Raw genomic sequence first — 24,371 nt, 5'->3', positions numbered from 1 at the left:
GTGTGGCTGAGCACTGGGCTGTGTCCCAATTCAGGGTATGCACGCTTGAAGTACGCATTTCAAGTGCGATTACGTCACCGCCACGCGACGACGGCTGTCCCAATTCAAAGTGTACTTCAAATGCGTACTCCAAATGCGCCGTCGATTTCCCCAAATATCAAGCGTGGTCCGGTGCACGCTTCGTGGCCCCATATATCCCACAATCCATAGCGCGGCGGTGGGTGTGGATAATTTTGCCGCAAAATACGGCAGAAGGGAGCGGCCGAAGAGTGAACTGTCAAAAGTAAGTACTGAATATTATGTCACTTATTTATGTGCGAATGTTTAAGAACATTAAAACATTACTGTTGGCCACATGTCGGCAAAGTTATGTGACATTAGTGATGTTTGTACTTTCAGCGGTAACTTGGTTTTAAAGCCTCTACTTCTAAATATACATATAGTTGACCTTAATCTTACAGAGAATGTGATGATTTTATGGATAATTAAAGTCAGTCATATATCCACAAACACAACAAGCTGAAAGTCAGTGATGCTGCTCGGTTTGCAGTCCTGAATATGACGGCACAAGCAGGATTCACTGCACTGTTAATCAGGCCCGGCCCTAACCAATCTGGCGCCCTAGGCAAGATTTTAGGTGGCGCCCCCCTACATCGGCAGTGTAGTGTGTACTCACAAGAAACCGAATAGCTTTGTCTTTGACCTTTTTTTTTTACTTAAAGAAAGCAAATTCACAATCAGAATAATTAACGAGATAAAAAAATATATGAATAAATAAATGAATACAAAAAATAAAAAATGAATATATGAAATACAATAAATTTTACATACATAAACACAATAAAACGTGTCAACAAGTTGGATAAAATAAATTAAAAATACAATATAAATAAGGCACTGCACAAAACAAGATATTAAATAAACCAGTATGACTTTAACAACTATATTACAAAAAAGGGGATCCTACAGAGTTCTCTAGTTGTGCTTTTTAATACTGCATTAACTAGAATGACATACAAATTACTGTACACCACCCCCTCATCAACCTCACATCACCTGCTACAGCCTTACTCTCCTAGTCTTTCTTGCAGCAAAGTCATCTACAACATCATCATATGACAACTGATTTGAGACCACATGATTTATGCTTATGATGGAAAGTCCACTGAGACGTTCTTGCATCATAGTAGATCTCAGGTAGGTTTTAATGAGTTTGAGCTTAGAGAAGCTTCTTTCAGCAGCAGCCACTGTAACAGGAAGAGTGGCAAAGATTCTCAGAGCAACCCACATGTTGGGGTAAATTTCTGCCAGCTTCTTCTCATGCAGGAAGGTCAAGAGTTCCATGTTTGTCATGTTCTTTGATGGCAATGGTGGGAAATTCTGCATTTCCATTGCAAGTTCTGTGCCATTAATGTCCGGCTGGCTGTCATGGGTCAGAGTAGTACTCAGTGTTTGGCACTGCTGTAGCAGCTCTTCTTTTTGTAAGTTGTGGAAATTGAGGAGTACTCCAAACTTGTTGTGCTGCTGAGGTGGAGGCAACAGGAACACCGCTTGATGCTGCTGCAAAACTGGTGGGTTGTGCTGCTGAGGTGGAGGCAACAGGAACACCGCTTGATGCTGCTGCAAAACTGGTGGGTTGTGCTGCTGAAGTGGAGGCAACAGGAAGACCGCTTGATGCTGCTGCATCATGGCTGGGTTGTGCTGCTGATGCTGCATCACTGGTGGGTTGTGCTGCTGAAGTGGAGGCAGCAGCGGTAGATGTGGTAGATGGCCCAGGGGTGGGATTTAGAAACTTCAACAGTGCATCTGAAGAGAGGAGTATGTGACACCACTGTGTATTAAAGTCTAATAATAAAAACATATAATTCCAGGAATAAAATGAAATGATATAATATAAATGAAAAACCAAAGAGATATATGTATGATGTTAACTGATATGCAAATTAGATTAGATTCAATTTATTGTCATCATTACAGTGAAATGCTGAATAGCAGAATGCAAAGTAACAGTATAATATCATATGAGAATGTTATGTTATGATTATCTTTGACTGAATCACAGCAGTGCTCATATTAAAAAACGGCATTCCCTCTCATGTGATATTGCTTAATTAACATTAATGATGTGCACTTTAACAACTAGGGTTACAACTATAATATATACAGGGGTGGAAAAGTGACTATTACCTGCAGGGTAAACGTTAGCTAACCAGAAGGCAATAACAATGTAAACAAAAAACACCTGCTTAAAAGATGAATACAAATGAGGAATGGTGGGAAAGGTGGGAGTACTGTAATTACCTAACGTTACATTATTATTTTCCATAACAATTTAGCCCCCTCCACAATATTAACTGACGTTAAAACAGTTAACTAGCTATTTATTGATTAGCAATTAGCGAATCATGTAACATTAGCTTAATGCTAAAAATTTAGGTTACTATCACATTCAGACAAATAATTTCATGTAGGCTAACGTTACCTACCTCTGTCTTTTTGTTTCTCCTCCTCTTCTTTTCTCTTTTTTCTTCCCTGGGCAGCTGACAATTTTGGCCGTTTTGACATCTTGTGTTGATTTTTTGATGTGGTGACGTCCAAAAGGAACCATGATACGGGAAGGGAGGGGGCGCACCGTGCGGGGAGGGGGGGGGCGTAATGTTGTAACAAATAATATTTCTATTAAATAAGCTTTACTTTGCATTTTAATTAACGTGGGATTATTTTTTGTATTTACAAATAATTGTACCAACTTTTTTTTCTTTTCTTTTTTTCAACATTTGTGGCACTGGCGTGGCGCCCCCTGATGGACGGCGCCCTTAGCATTTGCCTATACGGCCTATGCCACGGGCCGGCCCTGCTGTTAATGTTAGCTGTGTTATATTGCTGCCTCTGTTCGGTGGTGTCGAGCCAAACGGACTTTAACGTGTGTTTGAACGAGCTGACGGTTCACTCGTTAAGCTGAAAGAAAGATGCTTTAATCACAGGAGTCACACATGTGTCCACTGGACCATCTGGAACTCTTCTTGTTTAGCACTCGTAATAACACAAACACTAAATCTTCCTTCTCTTGTGCTGTTTTGTAGCAGTGTGTACACCTGAGACTGTCACCTGTCTGTCTGTCCTGCACTCTCTCTCTGTTTCTTTCTCTCTGATTGTGGAATAAAAGTATGAACATGTATTTATAAGTTACGCTTGTGTTTGAATCCTGCAGCTTATCACACATTTGATTTCCATGTGTGACAACTGCAAGTGTCCAGAGTGAGGACAGACTGAGGGACCCACTGCTGCACATCATCTGTGAGGCTTTGCACCCCTGATGATCCACCAGGACAAACTCAGCAGTGTGTGAGGAAGAGGAGGAGGAAGAGCCAGCACCAGCTGACAGATGGAGAGAATAGACAGACTGTTCCCTGTTTGTGAAGGACTGCTAGGAAAGTTTAAAATAACTAATTGTCTGTCCTGAATCAGTCTTATTAGGTAATGTTCAAATAATTTTATCATTCCAGTGTTTTCAGTGTGGGAGAAAGTACTCAGGGCCTTCAAGTTACACACTATGAAAGGCAGCAACAAGTTTAATATTCAGAAACCTAAAGTATGTATCAGCAGCAGAATGGAGCTAAAAATAAATGTTTGTTTCAGTTCTATGAAGCTTTGAGTATTTTGGATTAGTAGTACTGCTGTGTTTGTTGCATCATATTGCTGTAATTGTTTATATGCTTTATATATTCTGAGGTAAGTTGATCTATAGTGTTACATCATATTCTATAAGGATGTTATGTGTTTGTAGACTTTCTGCCCAGTTTGACCCATTTAGCAGAAGTCAGCCTGTTTAAGGCTCTGATATCTATTCTGTATGACTTAAAGCAGTTATGACATGCTCTGATTTTCTCACCCAATAAAGGAATATTTAATATATCAGTCTACTCTTCATTCTATCAGAAACAGTTTTCACAGCTCGTACATTTTCTTTTTACACATATATGTAAGCATTGAGCCAAATTTAGTAATGCCAACATATTGAAAGAACAATGTTTGTCTCTTATATATAATACATCTGTATATACACTGTCAGAGATACTTGTCTTTGAGTGAAGATTTAAGGTGATAGGAAATATAAATAACTGCAACTTGCATCTTTGACCCAGAGTTCAAGCTCATATATATATATATATATATATATATATAATCTGACAATACATATAATATTGTCCATATTATATTAACATTACCACAGTGAGATGACTTTAGTCTCATGAATAACATTAGCTAATTATTATTTACTAACTAATCTTGAAATGACTGTTCAGTACAGGAATGAAGCCCAACTATCATGTTTTACAGTCCTGTGGTCTCAACTAATCAAAGTGATGTCATGACAAAAATGAATGACCAACAAAACATTTTTCTCCTTCATTTCTGTCACACAAAGCTGTATGAAACATTTCTCGCGCTTAGTATCATGGTTGCTAGGCAACCTGAACAGCGCGACGAAGGCTAGACCGTCCCATTTCACAAGCCTCTCACTTCCGCACTTCCTGTACTTGTAGTACGCACCGTACGTAGTACGCGTAGTGTGCGTACTTCAAGCGTGCAGACCCTGAATTGGGACACAGCCTGGGTTTCAGGCAGGCCTGGTAGGTGTGTCCCATCTGGAGGCTGGCCACGCCTGAAGCGGATGATCACACACCTGCAGCTAATGAAGCCTCATTGGGGAGCTACTTAAGAGTGTGGCCGCGCGCTCCTTGGTGCGGGATTGTTGTGTGAGACTCCACGTCAGTGGTCTTTGTGAGCCAAGTTAAGTGAGTGCATGCCTGCAGTGGTTGAGTGTCCTGATAGTTGCTTCTTTGTTATTTTATCCAGGAAGGAGCGTGGAAGACAAGAGCAGTGAGCACGGGGTGCCGGGACACACAGGAGTGGAAGAGCACGGACTTGTGGGTGGAAGACACGACAAGGGAGTCAAGGGAACACACGGGGACTTATTATTCTGTGGATTATTTACACCAGTGTAAATAAATGCACTGTTGGGTCCTTCTTCCTCACATCCCCACGGTTGGCCAGTGCTAACCGTGATAATTTGTGAGTCTACACAGTTATGAATCCACAGTACAAAGATAAATTCAAAACACAGTTTGCACTGAAATAATATACAAACACAGCCTTGTGTTTGCATTCAAGTAGTGAGCCATAAAATGTCCATTCAACAAGTCAGCGAAAAAATAGGGTGCACATCAATCAATAGTAAATAAAAAAACAAATGCATTAATGCTTCAATAATGTAAAGTCAAGGTCTTATAATTACGTCCTGTTTCAGGGTCCCCATTGTATTCCAGGTAATGGCTCTCTCCATTTCAACGCATAATCTACCAGAAGAACGAATGGTTATCACAAAGACTTTTAAAAATCTTCACCTTAATAGCATAGATCACATAAGAAAGAATAACAGAATAGATAGATAGATAGATAGATAGATAGATATAATTTTTATTTCGAACATGCAAATATAATTGAAATAACAACAGAAAAAACAAAAACAAAAAAAAAACAAAAAAAACAAAACAAAACAAAAAAAAACAAAACTTAAAAATCATCAAGTTTTCATGTATATATCTTTGTCTACAGAATGCGTGTGCTCGAAAAGGAGTAGGATGCTTTACTTACCAGATCGAAGAATTATGGAGAAATCTGAAACACAAAAAATTAATGTCTCTGTCCCCTTGTTGAACTCTCTCCTACCACACTTGGAGGTTTATAAAAACATTTATTCTAATACTGTTTCCACTTTGATTGTAATCTTAACACTTTTCCCTTGTTGTGTGAAAGTACTGAAATATACAGGAAATGATGCTCCAGCCTGAACAACATTATGTTCAATTATAGTTAAACAAAAGTATAACTTCTGTCAACATAACCCTTATAAGACTACATATCAGAATATAATGTAAACATCAGGTAGGCAACAATACATGACATACATTATTATACCATGTCATTATTTAACAAAAATGCAGAAGCAGTCCTGTGAAAATCTAAGTACACCCTTACTGCTTTAATAGGAGTTAAGATAGTAAGTAACAGCCAGATGCTGCTAATTAAATACATGTGATTAACCGATTATAAGTAAGTGTGAACACCTATCAAAGCAGAACAATTTTTTCAGATTGCTGGTCTGGAACATTCATTGTCAATCATTTTATTCTGTTCATTCACTGTATTGTGGGAAACCATTGCCAAGCTTTGCAATGTGTGGACATTCTAGCAGATTCACTAGAAGGGCAAATGGTGTGTAAGGTTGTGGCGTAGACCCAGATGCAGACAAGGAAAACCATTAACTTAACTGAAACTAACTTATATTGTAGTTGTGGCAGCAAACAGATAATGCTGTAGGAAACGCAAGTTCAATAATCCAAAAAATAGCATGGAGCAACGCAAGGACCAACAAACAGTACAAAACCACAATGAACAGTTGGAGATAGAGAGAATAAATAGAGTCATAGGACAACAAGCAGATGGCCAATAGGTGGGAAAACAGCTGACAACAATTAAGGAGGACAAGACATGGAAAAATTAAACAGCACACAGGGAACAAAGACTAAAAAAATAAAATGGGAAATAACAAAAAACGGAAACACAAACAGGGGCGACGATGACTTGACAATGGGAACAGAGAACTGCTGATAACTGTAATAAGGAATTAATACAAACCAGAAGTCAAGAACACAACCCAGCTAATCATGGTATTAAGAATAGAGATCAAAACACAAATTGTCACTCTAAGGGGAACTAGAAACAAACACAAAGGAGAAAACAGTCTAAGCAAAAGCATAATATTAAACCAAGCCTAAATTAGTTAAAACAGAGAACAGACAGAAATTGTAAGAATGGAAAACGCTGGTTGAAAACCCAGAATCATGACGCTGTGCCATGTTCACACAAAAACAAACAAACAAACCAAGAGCTAGATTTTTTACAGGCCTCAGTTACCATTCTAATGTTAAAGCTGATAACAAAACAATTAGAAAAAGACCGAACAAATAGTTTTAAAGGATTACCAGGAGATAGTCTCTTCTCATTAAAAAGGGTAAAACAGCAGAACTTAGGTTTTCAGTGCTTAGGACAGATAAAACTCTGGCTCTCTTCCATAATGTGTCTTCTGGCCCGTTTCCCTCTGTTTGTCCCCACCCTCAACTGGTTGCAGCAGATAACTGCCCCTTCCTGAGTTTGGTTCTTCCTGTCAAAAATGTGTTTTTTTCTTCCCAATGCCACCAAATGCTTATTCATAGGTTGTTGACAGATTTTAGGGGTTTCCTCTGTATTATTTTGAGGTCTCTGTCTTACAACATAAAGCGGGCTGAGTGTTGTTGTGACTTGGTGCTATATGAAAACAGTTGAATTGAACTGACATATGTCATGTTGTGTTGTTCATCTCACATTGAACAACCAAATGTTAATTTTTGTACTGACCTGAGGTTGTATTTATATAATGTATATAATGTGAAGATTTGAGTTAAATGTTTTGTTTGCTTACCAGTATTCGTTTTATAAAAGTGAACTCCAGTTAAACAACAAAGGATGAGAGCAAGAACCAGTGCAGCGATGGGGGAGTACTTCAAAGTCTCCAAGTCCTCTGGAAAAATAAAGAAAGTTTTTACTCAGTTTTTATTTCAAATGAATGTAACTCATGCTTACTCTTTTGATTGCTTTCGTCAACTGGAATCGCAGGCACAAACAAACAAACAAACAAAGTGTTAATCACCATATCCAGTCTTCAAAAATATATAATGACTTAAGTCTTGACATCAAATTTATGTTATACTGCAGATAGTCACCACAGGTTTGGTTCAATTCATATCTGATTCATCATTAAAGTTTTTCTGTTGAAATAATTTTAATTTGGGGTATTTTAAACTGATGAAAATTCTATAAATGATTGTAGATGGCAAACAAACTCAAACCACGATTTTAAACCTTAGATATAAAAAGTTAAACCAACAACTGAACAACAAATTAAATCTAACTCTCTTTAATATTTTAATATATGTTTGTTCTTTTAACTTTTCTTTCACAACATCATTAATGCTTTGGATTTAGATGAACTGTTTTTGGGTGGTAAACTGAATCAATAAAATGTTATAATCGTTTAATGAAAATACCATATACACATCACCTGTAATCTTGTACACGATGAAAACAAGGACTATGATGAGCAGAACAAAAAAAAACCCCACGAAAACTTCAAGGTAATAATCATTGTTCTCTTCGGGACTTGTACAGATTAAATAATCTGGAAAGACAAGACATCCATCAATCCAAAGTTGTGTATCTGTATAGATGTATAACAGTTATTACATCCACACTACCACACAAAAAAATGCTTTTCTATTTGTCTGCTGGTCTACTTCTTTGCCTAGGATTTATAATGAAAACATGAAGCATGTAGATTTCTTAGGTTTAAAGTTATTACTTTCCCAAGATCTGGTCCTGAACACACACACTAAATCCATTATTTTGGGTTCACTCTTACCTCTGTTGCTCTTGATCACTTTTTGGTCCAGTTTGATGATGATGTCTTCTTTGACAGCAGAAAGCTGAAACACACAGTCATACCTTGACCAGTCCTCAGATGTGACTGATGAAAGTTTTAGGACTACATTAATTTGGAACGTCCTGTCCTGATTAGGGTATATCTGTTCACGGTCCGTGAATTGATAAAGTTTTTTTCCATCTTTCCTCCAGAACATGACGGCTCGGTCAGGATAGAAACCTGTAGCGTGGCAGCTGACTGAAGAGGAGGGAGTCTTCTGGAGGAGAGACACTGAGGGCCAGTCTAAAGAGACCAAAATAAGGCATTATACCTTAATAGAGAACAGCTTTGTGTTTTGCATATATATTCCTTCATTCCTTTCATTTGAAATGAAAGGAAATGAAAGGAATAGGCCCTGTAGATATTGTTTCCCCAAAACAGCGTTATGTGATGGAAACCTACCTGTTCGTTGTAGAAAATATTTTCCATAGTCCAGATACTGTTTCAGCCATTTAGAACACACGTTTGTGAGGTAATGGTTAATATCTGCTATTCTAATTTGCTGATTGTCTAACTTGTGTTTGACAATGCTAGCACAAGGAGTTGAAATGAGCCATGTCTGTGTCTCCTGGTTAAATTCCATAAGGTCTTCTCCATCATAACCATATCGATCAAAACTTTTGACCTCTTCAGTCTCATTGTCCCATTCACATCCATACATTCTCTGAAGGGTGTGAACACCTGAGGGACAGAAGGAAGAAAGAAAGAAGATATCAAACCAAGCTTGTTCTGCTTGGGCAAAGCAAAAGCTTCTGAACATTTTAGCTTTACAACAATACCTTCAGTTTGGCTGCAACTCCTTCTCAATACATTTAATGTGTCTTTAAAAAAATGTTGACTATGAAGACACTCTTGAGTGTACAAGTCGTTGTGTTCTTGATTGCTTTTCATGAATTCTTTAAGCCAGTTTGGTTTTGGTTCTGCTTTGTTAAGGTTGGTGTTGCAGTGCACCAGCTCAGTTTCATCAGCCCACAGGACACCCACAAAGTCTTGGACTCCAGATGATTCAATGAAAATCAACTTCAGGGAGTGTTTCACTGCATGAAATAAATAAATAAATAAAAATAATATAGATTTGAGGTTGTTTTATATGTTTATTTCCATTTTGCTTAAGAAAAACAAGACTGCAATATTTCTCCTGTTTTAAGAATAGTATTTATTTTAAATATCTAAAAGTAATTTCAATATATTTCCTCGTTCAAGAAATCAGCAACACACACACACACACACACACACACAAGAATATTCAGCTAAAACAAAATTATGTCTCCCGTTCTCGTCTGATCTCATCTTGAAGTGGCATTAGTCACTTATTGCTGTGCTCAGTAAAAGATGATTCTGATACGAAAAGCTTGTTTTTAACTTTACTGTAAATGTATAAAGCGTCAGTTTTGTTTTCTCCTGAGAACCATTCTAGTGTGTGAATTAAAGATATATCAATATTATTGTCATTGCATAAATGTTTTTAATTCTAGGAAATAACAAGCATTTGTGTATGCAGGTATTTTAAATTTTGCAGTTTACGCCGACGATTTTTGTAATTACCACAAATGAAAGTGAAAGTAGTTAGATGTCCTCTCCGTGTAAAACTCACAGTTTCAATTCCAAGAGACAGTTTTAAAAAATTACATAAAATACGAGCTTACCTGGAGATACTACATGACTCAAGAGGGAGAACGCCGCAATAAAGTGAATATCATTACTGCAGTTTCTTGGTGACTTCCAATGGTGACATCTGTTTATCTGGGAAGTCGGTGCATTTTTCAGAACTTGTCTCGATACTTCTCCCAACTAATCAAGTATAATACAACTCAAATAGTAATACTCGAGTAACATTACTTGAGTATGTGAGTATGTTGTGGATGGCGCAGGACAAGAAGGTAACGTACTCGGTATCAGTGGCGGTTCTTGATATCGGCGACAGTTGCCCAGTGCGTCACCGTGTCTGCCAGAAAGTGATTGCCCTCCGCGGGAGCGCGCGCAGCCGCTTAAAGCTGCAGCGCCCGGATTACTTGCGTTGACAGCTACTTCCGTGCAACTGATATAACGTGGAAAAAACCCCAAACACATTTATAACTTTGTTGTTAGTCAAAGGTATGCATTTATGGAACTTTAACGTTAAGGTTATGTGATTGTAATCACAGATGCATGTCCATCAACTATCAGGTGCTTTCTGATTTGTTCCTCACATTGCAGGTGTGGCATTTGTTTATTTCAAAATTAAGAAAGTCATGAAATCTCAAATGGGGAAACACTGTATTTAGTTTATTTAGTTTCTGTTTTAATCCATACTGAGGAATTTAGCATAGGTCCAAACACACACAGTTTGAAATAAGTCTAAGTCTCAGAGCTACAGTGAAATGACTGTATAACAGTAGACTGAAGATCGTACAGGACATGATCATGTCTTCTATCTTTAATATCTGCATCTATGACATGGATGAGTAAAGAGCTGCAGGTCTCCAAAGCTACTTAGAACAGGAACAGGATTTTTCACTTCTGTTTTCTTGTGGTATGTACTGTCCTTTGATTGTCCATAGTCTGTATCCTCAATAAAAAAAGAGAAAGAAAATCACCAGATTCTTCCAGTAGTTGGTCACAATTTTCTTGTCATTGTTGTGTTATTGTTGCATTTCCCAATTCATTAAAATTAACCCCTGATAGTTCACATTAAATTCTCAGTGCATTCTTCTTCTGGGTAACTCAGAGTACATATGTGCAAACCTTCATCTTAAATTGATGTCATATTTTAATCAGACTTAATAAGATCAATGTTTACATCATACAAACTAAATAAATAATTAAAAAATTAAAAAATAATCATGTGTTGCTTAAGTGAATTTCTCAATGGGCTGTATGATTCAATGTAGCTGCAATTACATTTAAAACTAATATACTTCATAAAAGACAAAAATGTCTGTTAAATATGCATTTAACATATTTAATGTTCTTCTATTTTGAGTATAATATACAGGGAGTGCAGAATTATTAGGCAAGTTGTATTTTTGAGGAATAATGTCATTATTGAACAACAACCATGTTTTCAATGAACCCAAAAAACTCATTAATATCAAAGCTGAATGTTTTTGGAAGTAGTTTTTAGTTTGTGTTTAGTTTTAGCTATTTTAGGGGGATATCTGTGTGTGCAGGTGACTATTACTGTGCATAATTATTAGGCAACTTAACAAAAAACAAATATATACCCATTTCAATTATTTATTTTTACCAGTGAAACCAATATAACATCTCCACATTCACAAATATACATTTCTGACATTCAAAAACAAAACAAAAACAAATCAGCGACCAATATAGCCACCTTTCTTTGCAAGGACACTCAAAAGCCTGCCATCCATGGATCCTGTCAGTGTTTTGATCTGTTCACCATCAACATTGCGTGCAGCAGCAACCACAGCCTCCCAGACACTGTTCAGAGAGGTGTACTGTTTTCCCTCCTTGTAAATCTCACATTTGATGATGGACCACAGGTTCTCAATGGGGTTCAGATCAGGTGAACAAGGAGGCCATGTCATTAGTTTTTCTTCTTTTATACCCTTTCTTGCCAGCCACGCTGTGGAGTACTTGGACGCGTGTGATGGAGCATTGTCCTGCATGAAAATCATGTTTTTCTTGAAGGATGCAGACTTCTTCCTGTACCACTGCTTGAAGAAGGTGTCTTCCAGAAACTGGCAGTAGGACTGGGAGTTGAGCTTGACGCCATCCTCAACCCGAAAAGGCCCCACAAGCTCATCTTTGATGATACCAGCCCAAACCAGTACTCCACCTCCACCTTGCTGGCGTCTGAGTCGGACTGGAGCTCTCTGCCCTTTACCAATCCAGCCACGGGCCCATCCATCTGGCCCATCAAGACTCACTCTCATTTCATCAGTCCATAAAACCTTAGAAAAATCAGTCTTGAGATATTTCTTGGCCCAGTCTTGACGTTTCAGCTTGTGTGTCTTGTTCAGTGGTGGTCGTCTTTCAGCCTTTCTTACCTTGGCCATGTCTCTGAGTATTGCACACCTTGTGCTTTTGGGCACTCCAGTGATGTTGCAGCTCTGAAATATGGCCAAACTAGTGGCAAGTGGCATCTTGGCAGCTGCACGCTTGACTTTTCTCAGTTCATGGGCAGTTATTTTGCGCCTTGGTTTTTCCACACGCTTCTTGCGACCCTGTTGACTATTTTGAATGAAACGCTTGATTGTTCGATGATCACGCTTCAGGAGCTTTGCAATTTTAAGACTGCTGCATCCCTCTGCAAGATATCTCACTATTTTTGACTTTTCTGAGCCTGTCAAGTCCTTCTTTTGACCCATTTTGCCAAAGGAAAGGAAGTTGCCTAATAATTATGCACACCTGATATAGGGTGTTGATGTCATTAGACCACACCCCTTCTCATTACAGAGATGCACATCACCTAATATGGTTAATTGGTAGTAGGCTTTCAAGCCTATACAGCTTGGAGTAAGACAACATGCATGAAGAGGATGATGTGGACAAAATACTCATTTGCCTAATAATTCTGCACTCCCTGTATATCTGCATTATGTTTTAAAACAGGAAATAATAGACCTTTATCAGGTTTAAGAAAGCATTTGTTTTAAATCGGGGTTGTATCTACTCGGGTATTATTATTTTGATAAGTCAAAATCAAGTACAAAAAAAAACTACCTGCAAAGTAATAAAGCTGATGAAAAAAATAGTTTTGATACTTTAACATAAAGCTTTCATTTTAATAGTGTTTTGTAAGCGGAGTTGTGGGCGGCTCTTGACCGCAGTCTCCAGGATAGGATGTGATGTTTCACATGCACTTTGATATCATAAATCAACGCTACCTCTGTCACGTAAATGAAACCCTGAGCTAAATTAGAACAATAGCCCACTGCTTTGGTCCTATAATCCAAATAAAGTTACAATGGGAAGGTTATTATTGTTGCTTTTCTTGTGTCACTTTTCATCATCAGGTAAGATTACGTCCACATTCTTCATATTTTCTTTGGATACTTGCACCAGGTCTGTCTTCAGTAATGAGAGTAGAGAGTGAGACCGTCAACAGTTGTCTGTTTTACATTTGCTTCTATAAATCACAGACCACAAATCAACTTTTGAAAAGAAAAAAAAAGTAAATAACGATGTCGACGGACCAATGTTGACACTGTTTCAGACGGAATAGAGGTCAGATGAACGATGAGCAATATAGATTAAATTTAAACGGATCCGTCTCTTTCTCTCTCTCTCTCTCTCTCGCTGTAATTTTAATGTTTTATTGCTATATATTGTTAATAATAAAAAGAGCAGCCAGGATTCTTTGATATCTTATGGTTGGGCCACGTGGTGATAGTGTTAGTAGTATTGATTGCTTCCTGTTTGCTTCCCGAGGGATTTTTTCTGAATGAGTGGATGATGGGGGAAGTCGACTTTTACTGACCGCTCAACCCTGGTTATTTCGATTACTGTTGTTTTTGGATGGATTTTAAGGATTTTCATAACAAATAAAGGAGTCTTAACCTCCTAGGACCTGCCGTCCACATATGTGGACATCACATTTTTGGTTATTTTGACCAAAATACTCAATTTTGCTCTACGTGGGCCTGATATCCACTTACGAGGACATTATACTGCTACTGTTCTATCAAAATTTTAAATGAATATCATCATTTGTGGCTCTCATTTTTCTTAAAAACAAAAAAAAGGTAAAAAAAACCAAAAAAAAACAAAACTGGAAATTCTTTGTTTTTACATTCATCGGGCCCCAATATGCCCAAATATCAAAGAGAAATTAAAAATGCATGTCTTGGAAGAGTTCGGGTCTTAGGAGGCTAAATTGAAAGTTTGTCTTACGTTTAGAGAGCGTGCGCATCAACATTAATCCCATATTCAGCTGCTCGGCGACTCAAGGGTTTGACAGTCGCCAATAGTTTTCATTGTAATGCCCGGTTGGTCCTCGGTAGCAACTCTGGCAGTCGCTACACTGGGAACTTTAGTTGCGCAAACATGTTTAACATCACTATTTCACATTCATATGTTGATAAAAAAAATAATGTCATATCCTCTGAATATTATACAAGCCGTTTTCAGCAGCTAACTGGGACCGCCAGTCTTTAAATACATGCTTTATACTTTTTCTTTTGTAAATAATAATAATAATATATCAGTTTTCTTGTCCTCAGAATAGGCTGTAGTTTGTGGATCATTCCTCAACGCCCACTCAAATTGCGCTTGAGTGGGCAGTTTGAGTAGCTAACAGGTGTAATCCGAATCCATGATTACATATTCAGAGGGCGGACCCTCCTTTCTCTGTCATTATTATTTGTGTATATTGTAGCATTCCTCCTACAGAAAACAGAGACAATCGATATTCCTTTTACCGGCTGTTTATTAAGAACAGTAACACAGGCTACTTGTGGCCATGGCCAACAAAACAACAGGGAAAACGCTCTCTCCGGAATCAAAATAAACCCCACTCTTTCACTTCCACACAGGCTGAAGAACAGAAAGTAGGTTTTCTGTTGTCTTTGTGAGTGGTGAAAATGTGTGTGTGTGTGTGTGTGTGTGTGCGTGTGTGTTTGTTTTAAACATATAAACACAGGAACAGGAGAGTTTGCCGAGTAAGTGAGAGTACTGGGATAGTTAAAGGAACTGAGATAAAAATCAAAATGCCTGCAATGATAAAGGTCTATTATTTCCTGTTTTCCCACAGACTGTAAAATAAATGTAAATATTAAAAGTTATTCTGACGCTACTGATGTTGTTGTCCAAGGTTTTCTGAGTTGTATAAGTCAAAATTGGCTGTTTCAATGAAAGTTTTAGCCGACTGGTCTCAGGCCTTGTGATGATTATGAGCAGAAGCAGATGGAGATAACAGCACATAGACATAGGTCACCCAAGGCCAACCAGCCCCTTTCTTTACAGTGAAAAGGCTGTGAAACATAAACCAGTATGCATATTTATCATGATCACACTTTTTAAAAGTAAAAAAAAAAATAGGTTCACTTATAATAGTTAAAATATATTATGCATTCTGTCAGAGAAAAAAATATTTGCAAAATACAAAACTATCAGAACAATGTAGGCATGCTTCCTGTTAGAAAAACTGAATACACTGAACTGTCAAGTTACATACTTAGAACCTTTTGAAGCTCTCAAGTTTAATACAGTAACTTCAAAACAATAGCTAGTTCATCACAAACCACCAGAAACCTAGAAGAGTCGATTAACACCCAATTTATCTGTTTTCATTAATGTTGGGGGCTGGTTGACCTTGGCTGACCTCTAAAAAACTTTTATTAATATCTTTAAAACAAAAACAGCACAAAGAAAACATTTTGCAGCACAAACTTAGCACAAATGTTTGACGTTGTTTGATTTGAAGAAGGTGGGGGGGCACCTTCACTCATATCATTAACCTACTCCACAAATAGCTAAGTTGTCTAGCTAACCTTACAGAAATTGAATGTTTGGGGGCTTTTAAGATAATAAGATAATGTTCCCAAAAGATTCTCTTAAGGTCAAAACGTTCAAGGACCCTTCTAAAAAAATAGCGTTTAGAGAATGTACCCTGAAGATTGAAGGATATTGTTTGTGTGGAATTCATGCTAACCTGGTTACTTAATAAACAATCAATTCTTAATGAAATAAGTTAATATGAGGGTAAGTGCAAGCCTTCAGCAGCCAGTTTGAATGGAATGATAAGACACATTTGCTCATTTTGTACTTTATGATGCCACAATGTTACAATATACTGAACATATCATCTATGTGTATATTTCCAAAACTATCTGAAGGTCTTAAACAGCTGACAGGTGGGTAAAATGTTGACTTGTGGTTTGTACAATTCCAGTCAGAGCACTGCTGTTTTCCCATCCATCCATTTTCTTCTCTTTATCCAGTTTAGGGTAGCATTTGAACTGGAGCCTATCCCAGGTGCCCATTTAAACTTTACTAGATATTTGGATGGATGGATAATTTGTACAGCTACACATGTACATTTCCATGAACTGGATATAAATTATTTTAGCAAGGTCTTTGAACTTGTTATGCTGTAAGAAATACTTGTTAGCAGTTTTGGCTTCTTCCTGTGGATGCAACATCTGGACTATAGAGAATGGAAGATGGAAATTGGACATTTGTTTAAAGACTAAACACTAAGCTTTTTACATTTATACATACAAATCCTGTCTTATTGGTTGCATGGTGAACAATTAGAAGAACTGCTTTGTTGCCCTTACTCCCACCATTATAAACCCAGGGAGAGTTACTTTAGGCTCCACCAACAATACAGTAACTGGGTAGTTTGAGATGCTGCTGAGAAAGCAGTTTTTTCTCAGTCTCTCTGTTGAGAATGTTAATTTCTCTTTAGTTCTAAGTGACAAGTGCATTCAGGTTTCATTGAAGATGTACATCAAACAGAATTAGCATACTATCTGTGATATCAGTTAAACTTTTATTTTGGAAAGGATTTTTTTAGAAGTTAATGACAAAATATGTAAATCTTTAAATATAATGCTGAGAGTAGTTAAAGAAATTTGTCTATATAACAGTAAAGCCATCTAATTCAAAGTCTCATCATTGTTACAGTAAAACACTCCTTGCAGTATTTCTTCACTCAAACAACTGGAGTCCAGAGCATCCCTGAGTTTGTGGCTGTTGCCCTTTTTGATGGAGTTCAGGGAGGTTACTATGATAGCAGCACAAGAAGAGCAGAACCCAAAACAGAATGGATTAAAAAGCTCATGAAGGATGATCCTCAGCACCTGCAGTGGTACGCTGATCAATCTTTGCACACCAATGAGGTTTTCAAACATTACATTTGGAGTTTAAGGCAACGTTTCAACCAAACTGGAGGTATGGATTTGTCTGACCTGTTACTGCTGAAAATACTTTTAATTTATCCTGATTTGGTTTAAAATAGAAAACAAAGGTTTTTTTTTTTAAATTAGATTGCAGTGTATGATAATGAGATCTGCTACTTTACTTAGAAAAATGGGAAAATAACAAATAAGAACAGTGAAAGAAGCATAGAAAAAATGTGAACCTTCCACAGTGTCCACAAGTTAATAGACTGCTTTTTGGGCCAGTAACTGTATGTCCCTCTGTTTTTGTGTCTGTAATGGTGACATCTTACTGGTTTCCTGCAGTTATTGTCACTATGTCTTTTTACAGGTGTTCATATTTTGCAGAGTATGAATGGCTGTGAATGGGATGATGAGACTGGAGAGGTTACTGGGTTCATTCAGTACGGTTATGATGGAGAAGATTTTATAGCATTGGACCTGCAGAAACTGACATGGATCACTGCAAAGCCACAGGCTGTCATCACCAAACTCAGATGGGATACTGAAAAAACTCGATTAGAACACAATAAAGAACTTTTCATCCATAAATGTCCTGAGCTTTTAAAGAACTATTTGCAGTATGGGAGGAGCTTTTTGCAGACAGCAGGTAGAATTACAGAATCTGATGTAGAAAAAAATAGAAAATTTATGTTGCAATTTAAAGACAATGTAGCAACTTCCTATCTCTTTTCAGTCCTACCTTCAGTGTCTCTCCTCCAGAAGTCGTCCTCCTTTCCAGTCAGCTGCCACGCTACAGGTTTCTACCCTGACAGAGCCGTGATGTTCTGGAGGAAAGATGGAGAGGAGATCCATGAAGGTGTGCATCACACAGAGAGCCTTCCCAACAATGATGGGACCTTCCAGATGAGTGTTGATTTGAAACTTTCAGTCACACCTGAAGACTGGCAGACGTACGACTGTGTGTTTCAGCTCTCTGGCGTGAACGAGTACATTGTCACCAAACTGGACAAAACAGCGATCAGGACCAACTGGGGTAAGACTGGATCCTGCAGTGGTTATGAATCATTTTTACAGAGTAGTTATTCATTTCAAAAAGGTGACCACTCTGTCACACCAACCCTCTGCATGTACTCTTTTACTACATCCACGAATCCTCTCTGTGGTCTTTCTCTTTTCCTCTTGACTGACTGAACCATCTTTAACAACTTTACAGTTATGTTTTTCACAAATAGAATTACATATACTATCATATGTTATAATGTTTTTATAATGGTATAAAGGTTTTACATTAAATTATTAAGTTCCTTGAGGCGATGTTGGATAAGCTGACCTTTGCCACATTTACATTCACCAATCCAATCAAACAATACTTTTAGCAGCTGATCAAGAACTAATTAATAACAAATCAGTAAGATGCTTCACTGAAAAGGGAACATAAATAGCAGAGAACTGAAGTAAGCAAAACGTAATGAAATACTATATGTAGTGTTTTTTATCTTCAGTTTTCACAAGACGAATGTCTAATGTTGGCGTATTAACTGAGTATTAATTGTTTTGTGTCGCCTCTTGTTTTAATCAGAGATGTCAGCTGCATCAACTATCACGTCCTTATTGAGTCGTTCCTCACTTGTTCTTTAGTAATCTCATTCATTTGTCCTCTGTATGATAAAGTGTCTCCATGTTTTGTTCAACAGAGAAGCCCACTGACATCAGAGCTACAGTGGTTGTTCTAGCGATCGTCCTCATTGCAGCTGTTGCAGTTGGGGCAGCTGTGGTGTTTTTCACTTACAAAAGAAAGAAAGGTGAGAGATCTGTTGGAGAAATGTTGATTTTAATTTTTGAATTTGTGTTTTAATCAATACTGATAAATTTCACATTAAACTGAAACACTCAGTCTGAAATAAATCTCAGAGCCAAAGTGAAATTATTATATGACAGCTGACTGATGATGTGAGAAGCATCAGTGTAATAGATAATTACAGAGCAGCTGATCTTCATAGCTGTGCAGAAGACGAACATTTGAACTCTCTACCTGTGAACTACATTTGAGGAAAAGAGTTTGCTCATGTGGAGCAGCGTAGAACATATTACTGCTCGCATTTAGAACGTAAATCACGCTTAAAATCTCATCACTACTCTCTCAAAACATTAAAAATCACAGGAACGCTTGTTTTTATTGTGTTATTGTATTTTATGCTGTTGTATACATGGTTGCTTGATGAATGTGACTTCCCTATTAATATTTCTGCTTGCCTGACTCTTTGTTGCATGTTTATCTAGAGAGTTGGAGCGTGTTTACTAACAGAAATCAACATTCACTGTACATTATAAAAAAATTTACTTTTATCTTTTTGTTCTTACAGCTCCTGACAATGTCTCTGAACAGTCTGAGAGACTAAATCCACAAACGTGACCGACACTCAAGCTGTTCTGTGCTCCACTCTCTGTATGACTTTAGTCTGGCTGTTTAAGTTCTTCCACAGCTTGACGTTTTACATGTTATATGCACTGATCATTGAAATTCCCAGCAGGTAACATAATAACATCTTATAGAAGCTTTTTGTTTTTTATTTGTTGTTTATTTCAATGCCATACACTGCAAAAAATATGCCTCAAATGAAGCTCAAAGATTGATATAGAATCTCTTCAAAAACATAATTTATCTTGGTTCATTTACATTTAGGTTTGTAACCTCTTCTGAAATGTTTATGTATTTCCCCCCTTTATCAAATCTTTTGCATAATAAGTAATTCACTACACAAATAATCTTTTCATCTAATAAATAAATAATAACACTTAGAAACACTTCCTATTCAGTTTTGATGACATTTTTCTTCTTTCTCTATGTCTTTCACACATAAACCAGAAGAACTCTTTGACAGCTGGGCACTATGTGCTGAAACGTGTACTAGAACACCAGATTGCGATGTTATGTGATTACATATGGAATATGTGATACATATGGTATGTCTGTGAAGGTTCTCAGTCATCCAGGTCATTGTAGTCAAAGGAGTTTGCAAAGAAAAGTGTCTGGACTTCTTTAAGTTGCTTGAAGACCTTTCACCTCTCATCCGAGAAGCTTCTTCAGTTCTAAGGTCAAATGGCCGATGAATCATATCCGGCCATTTGACCTTAGAACTGAAGAAGCTTCTCGGATGAGAGGTGAAACGTCTTCAAGCAACTTAAAGAAGTCCAGACGCTTTTCTTTGCAAACTCCTTTGATACATATGGTATTTTTCAAGAGTGTTACAAATGTGTATGTGTAGTTCCATAATTTTACTTTTTTTTTTTAACTTTTACCTAAAACAAACAAAGCAGTCAAAAAACAATATTTTCAATATTATTAACAATATAAAAAAATGCTATAATTCCTTTATCATAATAACACAGCTTAACTGCATTTCATTCCTTTAACACTCTGTATTATCTGTTATTTACTCTCCAAAACTATATTTCCTTTTTTGTGCTGTAAAAATGCTTCTATGCTATAAGGCTCTTTTTATTAATAAAGTTGAAGTGAAAAACAAAGTTCACTCTGAGCTGCTCTGTGTGTGTTTCTTTCAAAGAGAGAGAGACTCACAGAGAGGGAAGTAATCACATCAAAGTTGAATTTAACTGAAAGAGTTTTGAAATGATAACTTTTAGTATAACCTTAATATACCTTTTTTAACTATGCCTGTAAAGTTCAGTTCTAGGTTTCAGTTCTAATCATCGAGTCAGAAAAGATCAACTTCAAATCATTTAACGGTCACCAGCTGACCCCACCATTTTCATTTTAACAAGTCTGTTAAAATGAAAATGAAAATAACAGTCACAGTCACAGGGTTATCATTTACACCACAGTTACTGTTGATCTCTACTGCTGAAATCTTACTTTAACTTGTTGAAACTGCCGACATGGATTAACTTGCTGTCCTGCAAAAAGTTTGTATCCAAAGACTCAAAACTGTCATGAAAAGGTGATTACTGTAATTGTGCTTACTGTGTGATTTAAAATTGTTTGACTCTTCACTATAAAAATGATATGATTGTTTTTAGCTCCAGTAACTGTTTTGAGGACTTTGAAAATGTGATTCCTTGTTTTCCTATACTGCATGATGAGAATAGCAACAACAGACAGATTAAATTGGTTTAGATAAGTTGAATCCAGTTCACTCACATCAAATGATTTCAATACTCATCCAGTCAGAGAGGATCTAATTAGAATTACTTGAAGTAAAATTTTCAGACGAATCTTTAAGCATATCCACTTTGACAGTTGATGTCTTCACTCTGACCCCCAGCAGCATGGAATACACACCCATTAAAAACACTGAAACTGACTGGATAAAAAGTGTGAAATCTAAAATGAAACTGAAGAAAACAAAATTATAAGAAATGCTGAAAAGAATGATACCTTCCCTGCCTTGAAATTGGCAAAAGTGTGTACGGTGAAAATCCTGAATACAATCTTGTTAGTTCAAAGTCTTGGGAGCCATTTAAAATTATAATTTTGTCTCTAAATTAAAGTATACTGAAGAAGTTAAGGGGATTTCAGTCTTTAATCGCTTATATTATAAAAGAATAATCATAAGAGCATACTTTTTTTTATAATAGATAATATAATACATACAAAATAATAGATACGAAAAATGAAGGTGAAGGGCCACTTATTCTAAAATATTGTAATACCAAAAGAGTTTCTGTATGTGGAATAAGCAATGTAATTACTAATTGAGCATTCATAGTAGATAGACAAAGATTTGGACAAGAAGACTGTACATGTAACTGCTTAATCAGCAATCACATTGATAAAGATTCAATATTGTGTTTGCTAAATGAGCATCAGTGCTAATTAGCAAAAACACATCCCCCCATGGTTCTGTATCAAGAATAAAAACATAAGACATAAGGCTGTAAATGAGTCTAAGTGTAAGAGATGAACTGTTCGGTGTATAAAATTGTGTGTGATGGCCTGGTGGTGCTGTTTTGGTACCTGCAGCGCTAGTTTAGGGTATTAATGGGTTTTTTTTTCTTTTAGAGGCTGTTTGCTAACCTTGGTAATCTTGTTTCTTACAGGCATCTTCTTACAATATGTTGTGCATTTGTGTACAGTTTACAGTGCAGAGCATTTCTCCACCAATGGTTATCTTTACTCAGGCCACCGTTATTGAATTGTTTGTAACATAAACTAATTGAGCAAGCTAAGCTGTGTCTGTGGAGTCTTTTTTTTTGTTGCCAATGCTGAGCCAAGTTGGTAACATGAGCAAGTCACTGTTTACTGAAAAATATTCTTGTGACATGCTGATAGTAACAGTTTTTTATCACACTGCTAATTTTTTATGCACTTTTATATTTCTAAAAATCTGTTAACACCTGCTGTATTGATTTTATCCTTCTTCCTGGTGGACATACACTGATGCTGTGATTCAAAAGAGAAATTCAAATACAGACACCAGAGAGATGTCAACTAATGCACCATAATCACTGATGGAATCTCAACAAACAAAAATGACACTGAGATACATCCACTGTGGACAATGCACTGTATCATTTAGCAATCCTTCTGTCATGACTTTTTCCACTGGAAAAACTTATTTTAGTTTGTATTATAGTTAGTTTTAAGTAATTTTTATATTTGATTTCCCAGAGGTAATGTTGCTCTTTACATTTCAGTGCACTAAGTGAATATAAGAAACTAATCATGTCTTTCAATTTTACATTTTTTTCCTTTTCTCGTTTTAACAAACATGCAAGATTTTGACATTTTATCTTGATCAGTCATTCTCAAACTGTAGCGATACATGGGCTCCCTCTAGTGGTACGCAGGAAGTCTTCATGATCTTTTTAAGATTAAATAACATAACATTTATATACTTTTAATATTAATATATATTATTAAAAATATATTAAATTATTATGCAGTGATCTTGTCAGTATTGAATGCATGAAACATTCACATCTCAGACGACATCTTATAACCAAGTACACGATGCTGAAAGACAAACCAAATTTTTTTCTGAGGCAGCTACAGTCAGCGTTTTACTTTTGTGCTGTAGCCAAAGCCAGTCTCCCAAAAGCTGGTAAGTCAAACACAACTGTGTCTACCATTAGTTAAAGAGTTAACATGCAGGGAGGAGGCTGCCAAACATTTGAACTTTGTGCCACTTTCCAACGACACAGTGTCACTGCTAATAGGAGCCATGGCCGATGATGTTAAAAACTGATTGATCACATTAAAAGTAGTTGCTATTTTTTTAATTCAGCTGCGTCATGCTAGCAGCTCAATATCCTTATCACAGAGAATCTCTTTGATATGCAGGTGTACAGAGTTGTATTATCATTCATCAACACAGCCAGACCCGCTTGTCTATTCTTCCCGCTGTCGTTGTTGTGTCAGCCTGAAGTAGATAAAAACTGTCCATGTTTATGTGTTTGTCCAGAGTTACTATGGTAGCCACGTCTCACACAGGATAATAAAGCTGCTCTCTCTACAAGCCCCCTGATGCTGGGTAAGGGACACCAAGTCATCAACTTTTTAGCAAAGGATCTCCTGTTCCCCATGATGGACGGGATGATGGGTCTCTACCTTCTCCCCTGGTTACAGCACCTGATGTTGTTGTGCTTCCCTTATCTGTTTCTCCTCAGCTTGACGGGGAACTGGTGGGAGGCAGCACCACAGAACTCTCCAGCCTTTTTAATTCAAGGTGCTCCAAAGGCTTGAGGAACAGGGATGCCTCCTCGACCTAAGTAGGACGATGGGGGTATGTACTGAGGTGTCTTTTTTGTCTCAGCTGCAGGGGAGAGGTGGAGTAGCTGGTTCAGGGTGTGGTGTCACAGCTGACCTCCATCATCTAATCATTATTTTTTTCTAAAGAAAATCAGAAAGATGTTTGATGAAGACTCCTCTTCTATCAGTCCATCAGCAGGCAAGAGCAGCTGTGTGCTCAGTTCCTCTTTTTGGGTCTGAAGTCTTACAACTGATTCAAGAAACAAAATTGAAAACATCAGTTGTA

General features: G+C 37.2%; 3 protein-coding genes across 4 annotated transcripts; 1 reads left to right on the top strand and 2 right to left on the bottom strand.

Annotated features, from left to right (window-relative positions):
- Positions 1-631: 631 nt before the first annotated feature.
- Positions 632-1,783, bottom strand: LOC112843556 (uncharacterized). The gene has a single exon (XM_025902466.1). It carries the CDS (start codon positions 1,714-1,716, stop codon positions 1,060-1,062), a length of 657 nt encoding a protein of 218 aa, XP_025758251.1. The 5' UTR covers positions 1,717-1,783; the 3' UTR covers positions 632-1,059.
- Positions 1,784-4,688: 2,905 nt separating this feature from the next.
- LOC102076922 (major histocompatibility complex class I-related gene protein) lies at positions 4,689-10,480 on the bottom strand. 2 transcript variants are annotated; one of them, XM_019350717.2, is made up of 9 exons: positions 10,228-10,480; positions 9,361-9,618; positions 8,984-9,262; positions 8,522-8,824; positions 8,165-8,281; positions 7,687-7,707; positions 7,526-7,624; positions 5,659-5,682; positions 4,689-5,360 (listed from the first exon to the last, which is right to left on the bottom strand). In XM_019350717.2, exons 2-9 carry the CDS (start codon positions 9,470-9,472, stop codon positions 5,308-5,310), a joined length of 1,008 nt encoding a protein of 335 aa, XP_019206262.1. In that variant the 5' UTR covers positions 9,473-9,618; positions 10,228-10,480; the 3' UTR covers positions 4,689-5,307. The 2 variants fall into 2 exon arrangements, with proteins under 2 accessions (XP_019206262.1, XP_025758233.1); XM_025902448.1 differs by lacking the exon at positions 7,687-7,707.
- A 2,714-nt stretch (positions 10,481-13,194) lies between these two features.
- LOC109196360 (major histocompatibility complex class I-related gene protein) lies at positions 13,195-19,862 on the top strand. Its single transcript, XM_019350349.2, has 6 exons — positions 13,195-13,545; positions 17,159-17,425; positions 17,744-18,022; positions 18,110-18,409; positions 19,071-19,178; positions 19,740-19,862. The coding sequence occupies exons 1-6, from the start codon at positions 13,497-13,499 to the stop codon at positions 19,787-19,789; spliced, it is 1,053 nt and encodes a 350-aa protein (XP_019205894.2). The 5' UTR covers positions 13,195-13,496; the 3' UTR covers positions 19,790-19,862.
- The last annotated feature ends 4,509 nt before the right edge of the window (positions 19,863-24,371 follow it).

This window comes from Oreochromis niloticus, linkage group LG22, assembly GCF_001858045.2.
Source record: "Oreochromis niloticus isolate F11D_XX linkage group LG22, O_niloticus_UMD_NMBU, whole genome shotgun sequence".
In the NCBI taxonomy this organism is placed as follows: domain Eukaryota; kingdom Metazoa; phylum Chordata; class Actinopteri; order Cichliformes; family Cichlidae; genus Oreochromis; species Oreochromis niloticus.
Note: the sequence above shows the minus strand (reverse complement) of the source record. Positions and strands in the feature narration are given on the sequence as shown.

Excerpts from the sequence above, each read along its gene's own strand:
- LOC102076922 (XM_019350717.2), bottom strand. The coding sequence starts at position 9,472 with ATGAAAAGCAATCAAGAACACAACGACTTGTACACTCAAGAGTGTCTT. Across the intron at positions 7,625-7,686 it reads TGACGAAAGCAATCAAAAGA|AGGACTTGGAGACTTTGAAG; the intron begins GTAAGCATGAGT and ends TTATTTTTCCAG. Across the intron at positions 5,683-7,525 it reads CTTTTATAAAACGAATACTG|ATTTCTCCATAATTCTTCGA; the intron begins GTAAGCAAACAA and ends TTTGTGTTTCAG.
- LOC109196360 (XM_019350349.2), top strand. The coding sequence starts at position 13,497 with ATGGGAAGGTTATTATTGTTGCTTTTCTTGTGTCACTTTTCATCATCA. Across the intron at positions 18,410-19,070 it reads AGCGATCAGGACCAACTGGG|AGAAGCCCACTGACATCAGA; the intron begins GTAAGACTGGAT and ends TTTGTTCAACAG. Across the intron at positions 19,179-19,739 it reads CACTTACAAAAGAAAGAAAG|CTCCTGACAATGTCTCTGAA; the intron begins GTGAGAGATCTG and ends TTGTTCTTACAG.
- LOC112843556 (XM_025902466.1), bottom strand. The coding sequence starts at position 1,716 with ATGCAGCATCAGCAGCACAACCCAGCCATGATGCAGCAGCATCAAGCG.